The sequence below is a fragment of the Gordionus sp. m RMFG-2023 genome, chromosome 1 (assembly GCF_954871325.1).
Source record: "Gordionus sp. m RMFG-2023 chromosome 1, tfGorSpeb1-WG-v2, whole genome shotgun sequence".
NCBI classification, from domain to species: Eukaryota; Metazoa; Nematomorpha; class Gordioida; order Chordodea; family Parachordodidae; genus Gordionus; species Gordionus sp. m RMFG-2023.
This window is the reverse complement of record NC_088775.1, coordinates 37,880,477-37,896,385: the sequence shown is the minus strand read 5'-3', so window position 1 is coordinate 37,896,385 and position 15,909 is coordinate 37,880,477. Positions and strand designations below refer to the sequence as shown.

At 30.9% G+C, this 15,909-nt stretch overlaps 1 protein-coding gene across 3 annotated transcripts in view; it reads left to right on the top strand.

The window, feature by feature from the left end:
* The window catches only part of LOC135922532 (protein spinster homolog 1-like), a 33,825-nt gene extending 19,281 nt beyond the window's left edge, over window positions 1–14,544 (top strand). For all 3 annotated transcript variants that reach the window (XM_065456908.1, XM_065456910.1, XM_065456909.1), the window contains one exon: window positions 13,443–14,544. In XM_065456908.1, the coding sequence (XP_065312980.1) occupies window positions 13,443–14,374 (932 nt within the window). In that variant the 3' untranslated portion in view covers window positions 14,375–14,544. The remainder of the gene's footprint in view (window positions 1–13,442) is intronic.
* The last annotated feature ends 1,365 nt before the right edge of the window (window positions 14,545–15,909 follow it).

Below are 15,909 nucleotides of genomic sequence, written 5' to 3'. Positions count from 1 at the left end.
TTCCCCTAATTGTGGCACTCCATCATTATAACTTGGTCTTTTCGGAGGACGCCTATCAGCAGGTATGACCGGTCCCATAAGAACAGAAGTTGTCGGCTGCTACACATTCATCTCGTTATATATCCTCTTTTGTCCCTCATATGGTTCTCCCCGCGGATTCTCCGATAACACCCCCATAGGTACACGATCCCTGGGTAGTTGCGTGCATTGATGTCTAAAATGACCCTCTCCCTGACAATTATAACATTTTTTCCGTCTAATCCCATATGTCGGTGGCTGATTTTCCTTCCGGCGTCCTTCTCCCAGGGTCATACCATCGTGCTTCTTGATTAATGTGACCTGGAGATAGAAATCTCCAAGGTCCACAAGTCGTGAGATTGTTTCCATTTCTCGAAGGTGATAAAATATTTGTGGATATCTGGTTCAAGGATATACGTGAACCTTTTCTTTATTTTAGTTTACAGAAAATGGTAGTAATGATTTCTTGTAAAAAAAATTGACTTTATAACAACAAAAACTTCAATTTATAAAAGAAGTATAATTTAATATTTCGGGGAATTTAATTGAAAAAAAAAAATAATTTTATAATTTAAAAAAAAAATCGTTTACAAAAAAAAATTTAAATTAACTAAACACTTTTATAATTTAATTTTCCTTAAAAAAAATTCACTTCATACACAAAAACAAAATCAATCCATGATTGCGTTCCAAAACATAAACACATTTTAAACTTTCTGGGTAGTTGCGTGCATTGATGTCTAAGATGACCCTCTCCCTGACAATTATAACATTTTTTCCGTCTAATCCCATATGTCGGTGGCTGATTTTCCTTCCGGCGTCCTTCTCCCAGGGTCATACCATCGTGCTTCTTGATTAATGTGACCTGGAGATAGAAATCTCCAAGGTCCACAAGTCGTGAGATTGTTTCCATTTCTCGAAGGTGATAAAATATTTGTGGATATTTAGTTCAAGGATATACGTGAACCTTTTCTTTATTTTAGTTTACAGAAAATGGTAGTAATGATTTCTTGTAAAAAAAATTGACTTTATAACAACAAAAACTTCAATTTAATAAAAGAAGTATAATTTAATATTTCGGGGAATTTAATTTAAAAAAAAAATAATTTTATAATTTAAAAAAAAAATCTTTTACAAAAAAAAATTTAAATTAACTAAACACTTTTATAATTTAATTTTCCTTAAAAAAAAATTCACTTCATACACAAATACAAAATCAATCCATGATTGCGTTCCAAAACATAAACACATTTTAAACTTCCTGGGTAGTTGCGTGCATTGATGTCTAAGATGACCCTCTCCCTGACAATTATAACATTTTTTCCGTCTAATCCCATATGTCGGTGGCTGATTTTCCTTCCGGCGTCCTTCTCCCAGGGTCATACCATCGTGCTTCTTGATTAATGTGACCTGGAGATAGAAATCTCCAAGGTCCACAAGTCGTGAGATTGTTTCCATTTCTCGAAGGTGATAAAATATTTGTGGATATCTGGTTCAAGGATATACGTGAACCTTTTCTTTATTTTAGTTTACAGAAAATGGTAGTAATGATTTCTTGTAAAAAAAATTGACTTTATAACAACAAAAACTTCAATTTATAAAAGAAGTATAATTTAATATTTCGGGGAATTTAATTGAAAAAAAAAAAAAATTTTATAATTTAAAAAAAAAATCGTTTACAAAAAAAAATTTAAATTAACTAAACACTTTTATAATTTAATTTTCCTTAAAAAAAATTCACTTCATACACAAAAACAAAATCAATCCATGATTGCGTTCCAAAACATAAACACATTTTAAACTTTTCCTATTTCCTTTTACAGTATTCCACACATACACAGACCATTAAATTATAAACAAGAGAAAAAGGGGGGGAAATAAAAAAAAAACTCAAACAAAAACTTTTTAATTTTAATTCCTTTTTTACCAATGTATTCCTAATACCAAATAACTCAAACACGCCGCACGTGCTAACCAAAAAAACAAATTTTTTTAAAAAAAAACTTTTTAATTAATTATATCTTTTTTTGTTTAAAAAAAAATATTTTCCCAGTACCAATACCAATGTTCAACAACCGTGATTTATCCTATAAGGCTATGAACAAAAATCCTATAAGGCTATGAACAAAAATGTATTCACAAAATGAATTACAACTTTTCTATTCCTTTTATTTTTTTACACTTTTATTCATTTACAATACATATATTACCACAATTTCAATCTTTTTTCCTTGTTTATTACCGACAGCCGGAACATTAAACCAGTTTAACTTAACATTACATATACATACATATACTTCAATTTCTCGTAATATTACCGAGATAACATCCTTATTCAATTTCACTTTTTACATAAACATCTATCAATAAATTCTAATACCATCATATAATAATACATAACTCAAACAAAAAGGTTACCGACCGATCACGTACATTTTACTCCTTCATGCTTTAACCTTGCATAAATATATATATTTACCACTTTAAGATGAGCCCCTCTCCTATTTGATCCTTTAACTTCCCATTCCCACATACAATATGTTACCCAAACCTTCATTTACATATATTTGCTCGGAAACGAGTCTAATCCTTCGGGATGCACCTTCATTTTATTTATACATATATTTTCATATTTATATTATCATATGAGGTACCTCAGATTTACTTCCGCGGTCTTATATGATCATTGTGGCGCATCACTGTTCCGCCCATTTCTAATTGAATCAAATTCAACTTTGAACCTCTGTTTACCCCAACAATGCCCTTGGCCCATTTCCTGCCCTTCCCGTCAAACAAACGAGTCCATACTTTTTCTCCAACTTCAAACCTAATCTTTCGGTCCTCCAAAACTCCCTTCTCGTGACTCTCGGCCCTTAGAAAATCTAGGGGAACCCTAGTCCTCCGACCCAAAAACAATTCAGCAGGTGTCACTCCCTCCTTATTCCTAGAATTGAGGTAATACAACTGGGCCAAATACACCCCATTCCCCTGATTCGGCCTTTCTTATCCAATTCTTAACAATTGCTACCATCCTCTCAGCTTGACCATTTGAGCTGGGATGATAGGGCGGGAAATGTGTCGAATCCTAGACTCTTTACAAAACTGCTTGGAATTTTCGCTAACAAAGGCAGGTCCTCCATCAGATACAATGGTATCCGGCAATCCAAACCTGGCCATTAATGCCCTCAATTTCCTTACAACAATTTTCGTGGTATATCCATGTACCTCCTCGTACTCTATCCATTTCGAATACGAATCCACTACTAAAAAATACGACCTTTTGTCTAAATCGAAAAAATCAACATGTAAGCGTTCCCACGGTTTTCTCGACCTAGGCCATATCTGACCCACCTCCTTTCGGGGCATCGCCGCACACGAATTACACGGCTCACATGTCCTTGTGATATTTTCAATATCTTTTCCCATACCCGACCACCAAACATATTCACGGGCCCACGATTTCATCTTCCCTTGACCTTGATGTCCAGCATGTAACAAATTTAAAATTTTGCCCCTTAATTTGAACGGAATACGGCACGATTACCCCTCATTAAACAATCATCTATCACAGACAATTCCTCCTTCACCTTTTTAAAAACTTTACAATCCTCCTCCCAAGTCTTTTTCCCCATTACACATAACTTTATCCTAGTCATTTCTATATCTCTCAATGTACTCAACTTAAGATCCTCCCAATTGGTAGGACCCCCTTTGAGCATATGCGAAAGCAAACAAACCAGGGCTTTTTCACTGTTTCGAACCTTATCCTTGTTCCCTTCATCATTTTCTTCACTTAATCCTAATCGGGACAAACTATCAGGCAAACAATTCTCTTTACCGCAACGATATCGGATCTCCACATTAAAGCTGCCCACCAACAACAACCAACGTTGTAACCGGGGAGACATCATTAACTCCCGATTGTTTTTCCGAAATAAGTGAATTAACGGTTTGTGATCAGTAAAAATTACAAATTTTTTACCAATCAAATATTCACGACATTTTGTCAACCCGAAAATCACAGCCAGGGCCTCCTGTTCAATCACAGAATATCTGGTCTCCACCTCACGAAAAACACGCGAGAAAAACAATACAGGTCTCTCCAAGCCCTCTATTACCTGTAATAACGCACCACCAACTCCTTTATTTGAGGCATCTACCGCCAAAACAATTTCCAAGTCATTATCAAAACACACCAAAACTGGCTCTTTTCCAATTTTTTCCTTTAAAATTTCAAAAGCAATCTGCTGTACATCCTTCTACTCATAATGAATTCCTTTTTTTAATAAATCATATAACGGCGCCGCCACCTTTGCAAAATTTTCCACGAACCTATGGTAATAATTGACCATACCCAAAAAAGACTGCAACTCAGCCTTAGTGTCAGGCCGTTTCATGTTCGATATATTCTTCAAATTTTTATCCAAAGGCAATTCCATTAATCCGATGACCCAAATATTCAACCTCCATTACCCCCAGAACACTTTTCTCCTTACTAGCTCTCAAGCCTTTATCACGAATTCTCCTAAACACTTCCTCCATACGTTGATTATGCTGCTCCGGCGTCACTCCAGTGATTAACACATCATCCATATAGTAAAATACTCCTTCCAATCCTTGAAAAACTGACGCCATGGTCCGTTGAAAAATGGGAGCAGATACACTCAACCCAAATGGTAATCTACAAAACGCAACAACCCTTTGGAGTCGTTATCGTCAATAATTTACGGATCTCCTTTCTCAAAGGTAACTGCAAATACGCCGACGAAAAATCCACCTTGGAAAAATATTTCGCACCCTTCAACTGAGCCAAAATCTCTTCAATCCTAGGCAATGGATATTTAACCTCCACCACCCATCGATTTACCGTGACCCTGAAATCCGCACAAAGTCTCAATTTACCATTTGCCTTTTTAACAGGCACTAACGGAGTTGCCCAATCGCTATATCCCACAGGAATAATAATGCCGTCCTTCACCCATCTATCTAACTCCTCATCGATCTCCTTCCTCCATTCGAAAGGAACTCGCCGACAAGCCAAAAAGATCGGTGAAAAACCCTCCCTAAGTTGAACATCAACTTGTTAATCATTTAAACAACCTAATTTTTCATCAAAAATAATGCCATACTGCCTTACTAGAATAGGAATAGCTTGATTAACCTTCCAATCCTCTTTTCCCCCGGCCACAATTTGCTTCTCATTCCCCTCATCATTATGATCCAACTTACTCGATTTCTCCATCATCTCCTCCGAAATTTCACAAATTTTATTATTAGTATTATCCAAATTTTCACTCTCTTCAACATCCACTATTACATTATCACTAGTATTAAAAATATTCCAATAATTATTGGGAGGACCAAGCTTGGTAATCCAATCCCACCCCATAACAGTCTCAACATTTTCCTTTACTACCCATAAATCAAGGAAAAATATAGTATCATTAAGTTTAACCCCCAATTTGGCCCTTCCCAACACAGCGACTTGCGATCCATCAAACTGCCTGACACACATAGCCTCTTTTTCCAGTTTACCCCCAGGCCAATACTTATAAAAATTCTCCTGCGACATTAGAGAAATACTAGCCCCGGTGTCAAATAGCATCATATATTCCTATGGTCAATTTTCAAACTAACCCTCGGACACAAACATGGTCCATCTAATTTTTCCGTCATTAAAATATCATATGTTTTAATCGGAGAATCAGCGTTTATTTTAACTAAAATAATAATTTCATTGGCATTCTCACTGCCCCCTAAATTCAAATCGGGATTTAAATTCTTATTACTGACAATTACATTTCTTCTAATAAGATTCATGGGACATCTTTCCCAAATAAAATTCCTAACATCCCTTCTAAGAGAATAACGAACAATATTCCTCGGATATTGTTCCCACTTAAATCGACTAACCTCCCTCTCAGGGAAATTACGAGAATGATTTCTTACTTTAATTCTATCATTTCCCTCATTTAGACTAATAATATTAAATATTTTATTATACAAATTTTTCCGAACTCTCGGAGCCCCGACTCCTATATGATTCACTCTGCAATCATATAGTCAACACGAATTTTGAGATGCTTCCATGCAGTCTACAGCTACATGTCCCGGCCTTTTACACTTAAAACATAATCGGACTCCATTTAAACTAACCATTTTTACATTGGCATTTCCTATATCAGGTCTCTTTAACGGAAATCCATCTTTAAACCTTTGCTCTGGGACTACGCAGGTATCCCTTTTATGTCCTCGCCATCCGCAACGATGGCAAATGATCATTTCCACAAATCTTTTATTTTCCGATCCTTTATTTCCCTCGTAATCATTAAATTTCTTATCCATATTTCTATCACCCACCTGGCTCTTAACCGGATTTTTGCTTTCCTTTATCAACGCATTGATTGCTACTTTCATTTCTTTCATTTCCAGGAGGATCCTATCTGACCTCTCCCCAACATTTCCAGCCTTGATTTCCTCTAAAACATCTTTTAGATTACTTTCCAAGTCTGCTATTTTCTTCCCATAAATATCCGATATTAAATTAAAATACGTTTCTGCCATTTTCTTTTTATAAACATCTGACACTGCAGTGTCCTTCTTCCAATTGCAATACATGCCTGCCAGTACCGCAGTACCCCTTTTTACCAACAATTTCAATATAATAATCAATAAATACATCATTAATAATATTCCCACAGTAATCAACTGTTTACCTAAATCCAATTCATTAAAGTTCTTATACATAACTTTATAACCCAAATCCTTATAAAAGAGAACCTTATCCCCAAAACTATGAGGCCAAAAAAAATAAACCATTTGCTCATAAATTTCTTAATTACTAATAATCAATTACAAAAATTTAAATATTTGTAGAAAATATTAATACAGCACCTTAAATAAAAACTTCTCTATCAGAATCGTATAATGGTTAGTACAAATGCGCAGTCAAAGATTCTTAAAAAAATTATATAATTAAAAATTTTTTGTTTTACCTTCTAAACCGAATAACTCCTAGGAAACTATCAGCGTCACAAGACACCACTAAAAAAAAACTACAAACACAAACTAAAACAACTACTAACCTTAAACAAATTCCCGGAACTCAACCAAACTTTCTAAAAAACGAATCGTCAAGAATTATAGGAAATTATCAAATCAAAAGACAAATAAAACTACAATATAAATCCAACAATTTTATTCAAAAGAAAATTCATTTCTTTATAAAAAAAATATCCGTAATTTTTATAAAAATTAATTAATTATCCACTAAAAAAAAATATTATTAACATATATTATATTACATCTAATTTTTCTATCCAATCAACCTTATTTTAATCGGTTGATTGGCATTTCGCGTAAACAAAAAAATATAAAATGTACGTATTTACAAATACGACAAGAACATTCTCTTTTTAAGAAAAATAACAGAGTCCTGCAGAGGTACCATTTACAGGGCACGGCCCGGATTTTTTTTTAAAAATTTTTACGGCCCTGTCCAGATTTTTTTAAAATAAATTTTATTTATTTTTATTTTTATAGCTAATAATAACGATTAATATAGGCTGTTTTAAAAAATACAGCCCAGCCCGGATATTTTTTTAAAAAATTTTTAGGCCCGGCCCGTATTTAAAAAGATTAAAATACCGTCCGGACCGAGGGCCGAGCCTGTAGGTCTCTGAAAAATATACAAAGAAGTACTACTTCTGAAAGTAGATTTAAAGGTATGGATCTTTTGAATATTCATAGGCATTTCACGACAAGCAAGGATGAGATAATTTAAAAATTAGCTCACCAACGAAGATTGGATTTTACATTGTAAATATATAAACAGAGTTGTTAAACGCGCTACTTAGCGCGCTAACTTTTTTGGTAGCTATAGCTAATAGCGGCTACTTTTTTTGTAATTATTTAATTTTTTAGCGCAACTTTTTTTGAAATTTAAAAAATATAATGAAGGTAAGTATAAACATTAAAATTTTAATATAATATCATAATTAATTATAATTTTTAGGATTTATTATTTAATTTTTAAATTGATATATATTTTCAATTTGTAATTTATATTTTCATTTGTAATATAAACCTAAATCACGGTTTAATAATTTAAAATGCCATCGCCTATGGATATCCAAATCGTTGAAAGTGATTCAGACAATGATATTAATGAAATGGGAAATACCAGGGAAGAAAATGTTCTTAATAGCTATAGTACAAATTTCCCATTCCCTAGATTTGAAATTTTTTTTAAAATAAATATAAAAACCAAAACTGGCTTCAAATTTATTTGTTTAAAATGTAAAAAAAATATTTCCTCAAATCAATCCAGTTATAACCTCAAAAACACCAAAAGGTAAATTGTCATTTTTACATTCTAATAATATTTATTTTATAAGATTGTTCATACCAATAGCTTTAAGGAAATGGAGAAACATTTAAATAATTTTGGCGACTCTACATCCAAAAAGACTAATTCAAATCAAACCAAATTAATTAATAATCCAAATGCTAATATTTCTTAGAAATTGGCTGATAGAGTTATTGTTGATTTTACAATTGATACAATTCAGCCAATGTCCTTGGTTGATAATCCATCATTTACCATGATGATTACAACTCTATCCTCTGGTACAACAATTTTATGTCGCACACTAATGAATAAAATAGCAGATAACTTTAAAGTGATGAAAGATGCTCTAATAGTAGAGTTATCAGAGATATCATATATATGTACCACGGCAGATAGTTGAACTTATAAAATGCAACAAATTACCATAAATATTTATTTTTATTACATAAATTTTTTTATAATCAAAACTAACTATATTTTAATATTTATAAATGTTGATTTTTATATATTTACTATACAATAACATTATAAGCAAAAAATAAAACAAATTTTTTTATAAAAAGTAGCTAAAGCTACTTTTGAAAAATAATAGCTAATAGCGAGCTACTTTTTTTGAATAGCGATAGCAGTAGCGCGCTACTTTTAAAAGTAGCGATTAACAACTCTGTTCCTAAGAAACATTTTGTGTATTAATTTATATTTCCAACATTTAAATTTTTTATACTTTATATATAAATTTTAAAGGCTCAAAAAATTCAAATTTCTATTTTGGGTTATTTAAGTGATTCTTATAGTGTTATATTCACTTTATATTTTAAATTCACATTTATTTTATAGTTCTTCATATACCGCCAATTATATCCGTTTAATATTTTTTAATTCACATTTATTTTAGTTTTTTATATGCCGGTTTATACATATTATTTTTTATAATTCACATTAATTTAAAATCGAGTATTAGAAATAGTTATAGTCCTAATAAATTCATGCTTGATATTTTTAAAAATTTTATTATCCCGCCCCCAGACCAAATTCCTACGTACGCGCCTGTTTATAAGACATAAACAAAATTAAAACATTTATTTGCAACCAACATGACTAAAGATGGATTGGTAATTGAAATGGTTATAAAATTATTAGTAAAAAGTTTAGAAAGTTATAAAGATTGTGTTACATCAGATTTTGTCAAATTTTTATACCCATACAAAAATGCATTTCCAAATGTTTTTCAAATATTCTGTATCAGTTTAGATCAATCGAGTTTTGAGTCAACTTTCACCATTAATGAGAATTATTAAATCAGAAAACGTTCGAGTAGTGATATAAGAAAGGATAAAAAACATAACCGATTAATTATGGAAATGTTTTCAAGGTATTTAAAAATACATCTCAACCAAATTATATTGTTAATACCTTATTTTTGTTACATTTACACTGCTTAATCATTGTATCGTAATTGTGGATAGATATTATATTTATTACTATAGCAAATAATTTTTACGAAGAGAAATACATGGGTTATTTTACGGGGGATTTTTTTCCCCAGTACTACTTTGAACATCAGCATTTTATCTTGTTTAAGCGTTTCTTATAGACGGTATATGGTTTTTTTAAATAATTAATTAAGGCCTAAAAAATTTAGCTTATTAATAAATTATATTTTTATAATATTTTTTTCTAAAATACTAATTTGTCTATACCTTATAAAGATGAGGGTATCCATTACAATGCAAATAAAAATATGACTTTATTATTAGTCTTAAGTAAATTTTATGAACAAATTCCGGGGGTTTTTTTTTGGGATTCACAAAATACATTTTTAAAAAATGACAGGATTATCTTACAAATGAATATACATTTGTAAAAAAAATAATACACCCACCCTTAACAGATCAAGCATCCTTATATTCCAAAAAAAAGCTACAACATAATTTAAATGTTGGCATAGTACATAATATTTTAAATTAAAAAAATATATAATGCACCAGGGTTTGTCGGTCACTTTAATCCCATAAATATTCGAGAATTACTTGTTTTTCAATAGCCTTGAACATCATTGTCAAAATATATAAGTAGTCACTACAGTATGGAGCGTTAGCTTGTTTCCCAGTGGCTTTCTTGATCATCGTTGTCCGAATATATAACCAGTGGCTTAATTGAACATCGTCTTTCAATAACAAATACGTCTTTTTGTCCATAGGAAGACGCCGTTGAATTTGCTTCACCAATTTCCCAAAGAAATGTGGCTTTTTTGTCCATATGAGGACGCCGTTGAATTCGCTTCACCAATTTCTCATAGAAATGTGGCTTTTTTGTCCATACGAGGACGCCGTTCATCTTATTCACGAATATACTCGATTAATATAAACGAATTATCCTATTTCGGAAAAAGGATTAATATAATCGAATAAGAGAAATATAAAAATCCTAATTATCATCATATTTCAAAAAGAATTTATATATTCGATTAGGGCTATGCCGACACATATTTTTCACCGATCCGATATTTTCCGATATTGGTTCAAAATCTAACCAATACCGATCCGATATTTATATTGATTTTTTACCACCCCCCTTTGAGCTAAATGTAATAAAAAATCCATATTTCCTATGAAAAAATAGATAATTTTATTTAATATTTTTATTTCTATAATTTAGAATATTATTTTTATTTCTACAATTTAGAATATAATTTAAAAAAAAATATATATTTAATGTATCAATTTTATTTTGAATAATATTATATATGTTAGTATGAATATAAAATTGTAATATTTAATACATAAAATTATAATATATTAGATTTTTTTTAAATAAATATGAGAGCCTATAAATTTTCTGGCCATAAGCTTCTACGATGTGAACGATCTGTATCCTCTGCCTTACTGAAGACAGACTCAGATGGGAAACTGCAGGAAGCGCCAAAGATTTACATGTAAGTTTTGACGAAGTTGATATACTTTTCAGCATCAATTCTCCTATGAGGTGGATCTACAGGGGATATATTATTAATGTTATTAGAGTTATCTTAATAAAGAACACAGATATAAAATTAACATTATAGTGGGTTTTGTTACGATTTGAGTTTATCGGTAATTATTCTATGGCTTAAGAGGTAATTGATAGATATTTCGAGAGAATTTGCAGAGATTATTAGAAGTGTAAAAGTGAAATATGTTGTAGAAGTGAAATCTAAAAATAAAAATTTAAAATAATTTAACGTAAAAATTGTCAACTTTATTATACTTTCAACTACAATTAAATAATTCAATTCTTTAAAACACAAAATTTACAATTTTATTAATGATTTCCAAAATACAATAATTACCAAAATTTATAATCTCATTTTTTTATAAAAGTTTGAATTTTTCAACTACAATTAAATAATTCAATTCTTTAAAACAAAAAATTTACAACTTTATTAATGATTTCCAAAATGCAATAATTACCAAAATTTATAATGTTTTTTTTTATAAAAGTTTGAATTTCCTTTTAATATAATAAGAATTAATATTCAAAAATTTAAAAAAATTCGAAGTTCATAACTTCTTAACAATTTTATAATAATTTAACATTAAACATTCAAATATATTTAAAAAAAATTAAATATTCCAATATATTCATATACAAAAATACTAAATATTAAATTTAAAAATTGCCGTACAATAATAATCAAATATACCAATTTAAAAATTCAAGTACAATAACTATTCAAATATACAAATTAAAAAAAAAACAAGTACAATAATATTCAAATATACTAATTTAAAAAAAAAACCAAGTACAATAATACAACATCACTTCCCTTAAATATTATCTTCCTACAGAGTTTTTAGCCTGTTCTCCATCTTCCTGCACCGATAAAAACTCGTTATTATTGGATGTTAAAACCGCCGTGGGACAATACCTCAACATATGCCCCCCCCCACAGGACCAACACTCTAATTTGCCTTTCTTGACCCAAATTTGCTCAGTACTTCTTTCGTAATGTTGTCTCTTGGACCTTTCCTGGAACAATTCCCCGTATCTTTGTTGTGCTTCCATTCGCGTAGCTTCTACCCATCTTCTTGATCCCATAGATCCATCTACTTTTCTGATCTCAATCTTTATAATCTTATTCCCTATTCTGAAATAGGATGCCATCTATAAAAGAATTCTATATTAATTTATATATATTTCTTAATACTCATTAATTTAATTTTACTCATTCATGACCCTTTAGGCAGTACATGAGGTAGTAGGAATGGTTAATAAATATTTATATAAATTAATTGTATAATTAGGGAAAGCAGAAAAATTTTAGACGATAAGGTTAAATAAACGAATAGTTTTTCCAATCTGAATTATAAGTCTAGAATTATCATCATTATCAGAAGAAGAAGCGAAATAATGTATTAGTAAAAATATTTTAATTATATGAATTTACAATTCTCAGAATCTGACAAATCTTTAGATTCTTTAACCTCTAGTACACGTGTAATAATTACACCCCCAGTTTAAGCCATCTTATTATAAGATGTATTAACAATTAAATATCTAATAAAAAAACCACTTAGCTATTCGTCTAATTTTAAAAAATATTCTTAAAATCTACTTTTTCAAAGCTTTTCTTTCATTATGTTTTTTTCTAATATGGTCTGTCCATTTATCATCTCTTATATTATGGCATGTGCAATTATTAATTAAGCATTTGTTTTGGTTAATATTTTTGGGCATATTTTGAAATTAGAAAAATAATTTTATGACAAGAAATTTAGGAATACAACCTTATTTGCTAAACATCGACCAAAATTTATTAAAATGTAATAATAAGACCCCCCCCCCTCCCTCCCACTTATTATTTAATTTAATATATTTGTATTAACGGAATCATGAGGTAGAGTTCGATCATAAACCTGAAATCATTTGGTTATGGATGGGTATAGTAAAACAATAAAAAAATAAATTTAAATGGTACCCCCACTTAAATTTTTATAAGCAGTTGCTCAGACCCCACCGTTGTAGGGGCCACTGTGTAGATTAGATCAGATATGAATGAATATAATATTTATAGACTATATTTTATTTAAATAAGACGGAGAAGGAGAACCATTGCTTGTGATAAATAGACAGCCATCGTCATCGTTCAAAATATTCTCCTATACTTCACGACAAGATTTTGTGAATAGCTTTATTTCTTACACTTGCCTATGCTTACGATCTTTATCCACATGGTCAAAGGACGTCAATTATCTTTTATCCATTCCCACTTTTACTAGAGTAACCTTCGGTATAACATGGGTATCTTTCGTAGTTGGCGCATTAGCTCTATGGGCTCCTACCTTCATGCAACTATCCGCTAATTCGAAGGGTAATGTGCACCCCGTCACTGAGGAACAAATCGGTTTGCGTTTTGGCTTAGTGACTTGTCTGGCCGGGGCCATAGGCTTAATAGGTGGTTCTGAGTTAGCCCGACGTTTAAAACATCGCGTCTCTGATTCTAACAAATCCCGGATAGACCCCCTTGTCTGCGGATTCGCACTTTTAATAGGATCCCCAATACTCATGATAGCTTTATACCTAGCCAAATTCACGGCCTATTCTTATCCTGCCTCTTGGCTGGGCTTTGCCGCAAATTGCTCCGCTTGGATCGCCATATTTTTGGCGGAGAGTCTTTTTTGCTCCTGTTGGGCGCTAGTGGTGGATATAACCCTTTCGGTCGTGCCCCCCGAACGTCGTTCCACCTCCCAAGCCCTGCAAATGTTGATCTCTCACGCCTTCGGGGATGCCTCTAGCTCTTACATCATTGGCGCGGTATCTCAAAATTTGTTGGATCTATGGTTGGAAAAATCAAAATTACCAGCGGGCTCCACAATTCCATTACCCAGCTTTGCCCAAAAATTTCGATCACTTCAATACGCTCTATATCTAACGCCTTTTGTAGGAGTTATAGGTTCTTCATGTTTTCTAGCCTCCGCATTTACTATTAACTCAGATTTGAATAAATTAATGACGGTTGACTACTAGCATATTATTTTTTGTTATCAGGGGAAAATTAATTATATTTGGTTAGTTACATTAATATGTGTATATATAGAAAAAATTGTTAATATATATTTTTTTATAATATTGATATTGTATCAAATATTATTATCGTTATTTTCGCAGCACTGTTTATGGTCCGTATTATATCAACCAATTTTTTAATGAAAGCCTATCACATAAATAGATGATTTCTAACAGTTAATTTTTCTTGGAGTTAAGCTTTATTAACATATCCTTACTATTTAAAAAAAATATTATAAATATAACATGGAATAAGACTATTTATTTAAGTATAGGTATTGTAATAGTTGAACCATAGTATTTTTTTCAGAAATTATAGCGTTTTATTTGTGGCGTTGGGAAATATGTTTAAATATAAAGCAAAAGTAGTGTAAATTAAGTCACAGGCCAATGGCAACCCACCTGACCAATCAAATTCAATTAAATAAAATACAAAAAAATTATTTCCAAAAAGCCTGAATAAATTTTTCCCACTTTTAAATATTTTATCTCGATTGTTCATATAATAAAGGCAAAGAATCTATGATATATTGTATCCATTTTTTATACAAGAGAGTTGTGGGAGGAGTGTAGAGGGAATTTTTATAAGCTTAAAATAATATTTAAGAGCCCGACTCGCCATGTCTATGTAAGTATAAGAATGATAGTTTACATTCATAAGAAGCTGTTGACATACCAATTATTAGGGCTGCCGGATAGTATTTATATAAAAGTTTGTTTGTGATCATTGAGGCTGTTTTATCTCTTTGCAGCCCTTAAAATAAAAGTTAAACATAAATCTTTAATAAGAATATAATTACAACCAGGGATCCAAACCGAAACTTATATCGGTTCGGATAATAATAACGGTTAAAGTTCAGGTTCGGCTCGTAAAAAATGAAATATCGGTTTGAACACTTGTATTCAAACCTACATTCGAATTATGTATAGAGAACAATATTTTTTTTATTTCATTATTAAAATAAAAAACACATATAAAACCTTCAACATTATAAAATAATATTTAATTTATAAATATAACAAATAAATATCAATGATTAATTTTAATATGAACAACATTTAACTTTATTTACTTAAAATTTTTAATTAAGCATCACAATTAATATTTTAAGATTCGTCTCACTCAAATTACATCTAGTTGAAAAATATCTTTCCACACTAACTTGGATGCCAGTATGATATCAGACAATTTACATAATTCTGAGTATCGATTACTCTGATTTCTCCAATAGTCTAAAATATTTCGAATACTAGTAGATAGCCCGTCAAAAATGACGGGGAGATAGAGAATTTTCTCCTTACTTTTATGATAGTTGTTACCTGTTATTTGAAAATAATATCCAATTTTTATTCTTTTTACCCCCTCCCCTTTTCAAATCCATTAAAACAGTGTAAATACTATATTTTGAGTCAATATAGTTAAAGCTTTTACTTGATACTATCAATATTATTTGTTAAATATTACTGGTCACCTATGCCTAATATTTAATATTAAA